The following is a 6,276-nucleotide window of genomic DNA, read 5'->3' on the forward strand; positions in this document are numbered from 1 at the left end:
GCTAATTACAGTTATACTACTCACTTAACAAATAACTATATTTTGTTATTCCTAACTAACTAACGACACATGTCTTCCCTCACGTGCTAAGTTATTCCCTTCTCACAACTACCAACTAATAATTGTGCCATAGTATATTGGAAAAATAGAGTACATAAAATATACAGTATGCTATCACTTTATTTTTTTCTGTATCACCAATTAAGAAGCCATCTCAATATGAATTTAACTAGTAATTTTAGGGGAAAACAAAATTTGAAAAGGCAATAATTAACTAAAATTGTCTACTTCTATGTTCTTCGATTAAGTTTTAGTGTATCCAGTAACCCGATTTCATATCTTGGTCGAGATAGGAATGTCGCGTCAAGGAGCTAGGACGTCGAGTCCGGAATTTCGGAAGCCTCGTTTCAGACCGAGGTCGACGTCAATCGCGGCTAGAAAGAGACAGACTCCGAGTGATATCGGTATAGCTTGATAACGGAAAAGGCGAGATATCCGAAATTGATCGAGGATCGTGGCGTGAATCTTGAAAACGGATCAATCTACCACGGTTAATCAGATGTTAAATATGGTTTCCTACTATAATTGAAGTGTACTTATTAGGACTCCTCTATTATATAAATTAATAAAGAGGGACCACATTCATTTGTAATGATCATTGCTCACTAAGAAGAATATATACACTCGTTATTTCCTGTTATTTCACTTATTATTCATCAGACTTGGTTTATCATTTATTGTTCTTACTATTCACCTTTCGAGACTATCCCGAGTCGAGGTCGAGACCTGGCTAGCATATTAGTTTGATTTATTTTATTCATTTATTTTCTTGCTTATTAATTGGTATTGGATGAAACCACATATCCTTAAAACCACAATTAAGTTTAATTGTTATCCGAATTTGAGGGTAAAACATTTAGTTTGTCATATAAGAGCCTAATCTGCTGCTTTTAACAAAAGAGTTCAATGTTAATTAATCTTTTGATAATGGCCAAAAGCCAGTGCAACTCACAGAAGGTAAATTTCAACTTCAGGTGTATCACTTTATTTGTATACACGTTTTCAGGTAAAAAGGACTAATTAAAGTAATGTAACAAGATCAAGATAAAAAGTGCCAGCATCATTGTTTGTAAAAAGCCAAAGTTTGGTATGTTTTTACTAATCGACTTACTGGTAATGCATGAATTTTTAGATTCTTATAATATTATATTTTGTGAGTTATCTGAAAAATTTTTCCTGTCATCCACCATAGTAATATTTTTGGTAAAAGATCCAATACCTTGACTATAGAGTATAATTTATATGACCAGGCCTTTCTGTTTTTAATTAGAGGTTAATTAACTTCTACAGACGAATGGTGGAAAATGTTTTTACACTTGAGGTCATCAAAAATTACTACAGCTATAACAAGTTAAATTGTATTAATAGAGTAATTTTTTTTTACATTTGATATATATAAGTTGAATCCTTCTCATTTATTTATGAGTCACTGTAAGTTTCTTTAAATGATGCAACACTACTAGCAAAAACTATCAACAATCGTCCAGGAGAACCAACTGAAATCGGTCGAAAATATAGGAAAACCGACCGATTGATTTTAATTCCCGAAATAATAGTGATCGCTAAGATGTGGCGACCGAAGACGGTCACAATAATTTTCGATCGATAAGTCAAGTCCGTTAATTCAACCTTTGTGCATATAGAATCACATTATTAAACGTCAGAGTCAGAAACCGAAATTCGATTTTCATAATTAAATTGAGGAAACAGGCTGGCACTTAAATCTTAAATTCTTAATTAACAATAGAATATTCCAACCTATGAGGTAAAGAGACCGGCCTATTTGTGTTAGGTGAAAAATGGAAATATCTCTTGATTTTTTCTCTAACTTACACCTGTCAATGGTGAAACAAGTAATATTTCTTGATGAATATTGTTGCAGATACAATGAGCTTTTAATAGTTTACATGCTGATCTAAAAGATAAACATTATACTCTAAGTACAATAATGATTTAAAATTCAAAAATTACATTATATATTTTATCACGCCCCTCAAGCGATTGCATGGTCTGGAAGAATGCGAGAGCTTGTTGCGCAAAAAATAATCGACGGTGAGGAAGTGCCTTGGTAAATAAATCTGCAAGTTGATCTTGACTAGGGACAGTATGGACTTGAAGAATACCAGCGGCACTTTTTCACAGAACTCAAAATGAATATCAATCTCCGACATGCTTGGTAGAGCATGTTGAACAGGATTTTGTGCCAAATATATGTGCTAATATTTGTCACAGAAATTGTGGAAGGCGAAGAAGAAGAAACATGATTTCCTTTAAAAGAGAATGTAACCATGTGAATTTAGCAGCTGCGTGAGACACTGCACGATATTCAAGCTCAGCACTTGATCGGGAAACAACATTCCTTGCTTCTTAAGAGGGACCATGAAATAAGATTCGGGCCAAGGAAGATACAGTAGGCCGAAGTGGGATCGACGAGTTATAGAACAACCCAGCCCAAATCTAGCATCATTATAGCAGGTGTAAACTGTCAATAGAACCACCAAGGAATAAATAAACCGTGACTCAGTGAACCATTGCAATATCGAAAATTCTTTTTACAGCAGTATAAGTGGATGTCTAAGGGGAATGCATAAATTGTAGATACTTGATTAACTGCAAAGGCAATGTCTGGACAGGTAAATGTCAAGTAATTGAAGACACCAACAAGAGCTTCTATAAAGTGTGGGGTCAGAAAAAGGGGAAGAATCATTCCGAATGCTGTAGAGACTTAGGAGAAAGAGGAGTTGAAACTGGTTTTTGGAAGAAAGCAAATTTGCACGACCAAGGAGATAGAAAATAACCTCCATCACGAGCAGTTATAGAAACACCAGAAAATAATTAACTAATCCTAAGTCATTCATTGAAAATTCGGATTTAAGAGTGTGAATTAAAGATTGAAGTAAGTAGTAGAAGAGGCAAGTAAGGAGAATATCATCAACATATAGTAGAAAGAAATAGCAATGTCTGAAGTTATATTTATAAATAAAAAGAGAGGGATCAGACAAGCTATTTTGAAATCCAGTTCTTAGTATGATAAAAGAAGTGAACCGATGGAACCATGCCTACGGGGCTTGCTTTAAGCCATAAAGTGCTTTTGTTCAATCGACAAACATGATGAGGAAATTGTGGATTGACAAAGCCAGCAGGCTTGTTTCATGTTGCCAGTTTCGTTAAGAATTGCCATGCAAGAATGCGTTCTTAACGTTAATTGATTGAACATGCATATTTCTTAGATGCAGCAAGGGCGCAGAAATAGTACGAATGGTTACTGGTTTCACCACAGGACTAAATGTTTGATCATAATCTAGTCTTGTTGTTGTTTGTATGCCTTGGGCCATCAAGACGAGCCTTAAAACGCTCTAGAGAGCCATCGGATTTTTTTGTTTAATACGATAAACCCAACGACAACCGATAAATTGGCAGTAGGTGGTGCAGGACAAGATCCCAAGTGCGATTGCTATAAGAGCATTGTATTCTTTCGGCCATTGGCACGTCTCCAATGAAGCTGGTTTGTTGGCTTCCCCGTAAAAGAAGTCGTTCAGGTGGAAGTGATGAATGGTGAGAGATTAAGGATGGGAGAATGCGAGGCTTAAGAGAGCTGTTTTGTTTTACGAGTGATCATGTGATGTGTTTAGTATTAGAGGAAAGATTATGTGGTGGAATTTGAGGTTGAGAAAACAGAAGAGTCAAGGCTTTGCAATTGGATGATATGTTGGTCTTTGTAATGGTGAATGTGAGATGGTATGGTTAGGGGTGGAATTGAACTTGTCCAACATCTGGAGGAGAATGAGCTGTGTTAACGTTGCTGCACAATTGAAGTGTGTTCGTAGGAGTGTGTTGTCTAGTCGGAAAAGAAGTTTGATGTCTTCTGAAGATATAAAAATCTGATTTGCATTCCTAGAGAATTTATCAGATTAGGAGATAAGGGTTGAGATAAGAATAGGAGGTAAGTAGGAACAGGAGAAAAAAATTCCAGATTTGTAGGAGATAAGAAAACGTGAAGATTTTTCAATATCTCCATGCTGAAAATTAGGAGATACGATTGAGGTAGAGATGGTTAATATTAATTAAAGAGGGAATTTAAAGAGAGTAGAAGTGCTAGATTCAGGTAAAGTTGAGGAGAGAAGATGCGTGATAAGGAATATTCCTCATTGAACCTACATGTCTAGAGATAAATACTTTATTTACTGGAAGGATATCAAAGCATCTGTATCCTTTGTAGTTAGATGGATAGCCAAGAAAGATAACAATGTTTAAGAACGAGGAATCAATTTGTGGGATGAATAGTCACGTAAGTTTGGGTAAACATGAACAACCAAAGAACGTAGATGATTGTACGTAGGAGGCTTGCCAAAAAGAACTTCAAAGGGAGTCTTAAAACGAAGCTTAGATGAAGGAAGAATATTTAAAAGATGGACAGCAGTGTGCCAGGGCTTCAAACCCAGAATTCGAGAGGGAGTGATGCTTGAATAATAATGATCGGACCATATTTAAAACTAGTACGATGCATGCGTTCAGCTTTGCCATTTTGTTTGATGAGTATGAGGACATGAAATGCGAAGCAAAACACCATTATCATTAAGGAATGAATCGAAAAGCCTTGAAGTTTAACAAACTCAGCAGCCCGTCAACATTGAAATGCTTTTAAATTTCGTAGAAAACTGGGTCAATACATAGGCCATAAAATTGCTTAATTGTAGTAAAAGCATCAGATTTTACGCTTGAGAGGAAAAACCCATGAAACTTTGTGAAATCGTCATGAAATAAAATATAATATCGAAATCAGTAAAAAGAAAGAACAGGAGAGGTCCAAATATCACTAATGAATTAACTCAAATGGAGATGAAGAAAAAGAACAAGAATCCATAAATGGCAATTTTTGGTGCTTGCCAATTGATCAAGCATTACATAAATTGTCTAAACCATTAATCTCAGACAAGGTTAGTTATTGACCCTATTAACGAGATAAAATAGGTGAGCTTGGATGTCCTAAACGACGATGCCAAAGATTTGGAAAAACATGTGTAGCAGCAAGAGCAGGACAACGAGTTGCAGCAAAGCCAGCAGAAGAAGAGTAAGGCATAAAAGTGGTCCAGAACTATTTGCACCGAAGGAAGAGGCTTCTTCGTCTGGAGTTCCTTAATGGAAAAACCAAAAGGATCAAATTCCATAGAAACAATTATTATTCGAACAATTACGAACGCTTAGTAAAATTGGTGGAAAGATGGGGAACAACTAAAATATCTCTAAGAGAAGAAAAGAGAATCAGAAGTAGAGAAATTAGAACATGTCAATGTAGGAAATGGGAGTTGAGTTCCATTACCACACTACACGTTCTGACCATTGTATGGAGTAATAGAGGATAAAATTGGATCATTTGGAGTCATGTGAGAAGATGCTCCACTGTCCACAAAACCAAGAGGCATCACCAGGTGAAGAACATGAGTAGTTAGAACTAATATCTGAGACAAAGGCCTTAGAATTTAGAGAAGGACACTCGAGCAGTGTGGTGTGGCTGATAGCACAGTTGGCAGTAAAGCGTCAACATTATTTTAGGTTGAGATATGGATTGAAAACAGCAGGATAAGAAATTGGAGGAGGACCTAAATGGAAGGAAGACGGGACGTAGAGTGAACTGTTGAGGCCCGGCATTAAAAAATTTTGGTATTCCCTTGATTATCATGCGACCTCGACCACGCCTACACCATTAGAATGGCGCCCACCAATTGTTTATGACGACCACACGTCCACGACCATAAGAGGGAGACGATTGCTGCTTGGCCATAAAAGCATTGGTGGAATTATCCGTAGTAGAATTAGAGAGACTACTTAATTGGGCTTCATGAGGAAAAGTAGAGAGCGTGCTTCAATAAAGGTAGGAAGAGGAACACGAGTAGAGATAGAGGTGCTCACAGACATAATTATTCTGGAGTTCATCCAGAAAGTTTTTTGTAGAACAAGATCAGATTCAGAGATTGGATTACTATGGACGTCAATCGCATCTGCAATGGATTTGAGACGATGGACATATTCATAATTGAAAGTTTACCTTTCTTAAGGTTATGAAACTGACTTTGAGTTGAAGTGTTCGAGCATAACTTGAATCACGGAATAATCCGTTTTATTTCATGACGATTTCACAAAGTTTTCATGGGCTTTTCCTCTCAAGCGTAAATCTGATGCTTTTACTACATTTAAGCAATTTTCTACGAAATTAAA

The 6,276-nt window shown here is 36.4% G+C and overlaps 1 protein-coding gene across 1 annotated transcript in view; it reads left to right on the forward strand.

Moving 5' to 3' along the window:
* Positions 356-6,276, forward strand: part of LOC109230205 (uncharacterized mitochondrial protein AtMg00810-like) — a 9,002-nt gene continuing 3,081 nt past the window's right edge. The window contains exon 1 of the mRNA XM_019395730.1: positions 356-464. Coding sequence (XP_019251275.1) covers positions 356-464 — 109 coding nt within the window. The remainder of the gene's footprint in view (positions 465-6,276) is intronic.

Source organism: Nicotiana attenuata, chromosome 7 (assembly GCF_001879085.1).
Source record: "Nicotiana attenuata strain UT chromosome 7, NIATTr2, whole genome shotgun sequence".
NCBI classification, from domain to species: domain Eukaryota; kingdom Viridiplantae; phylum Streptophyta; class Magnoliopsida; order Solanales; family Solanaceae; genus Nicotiana; species Nicotiana attenuata.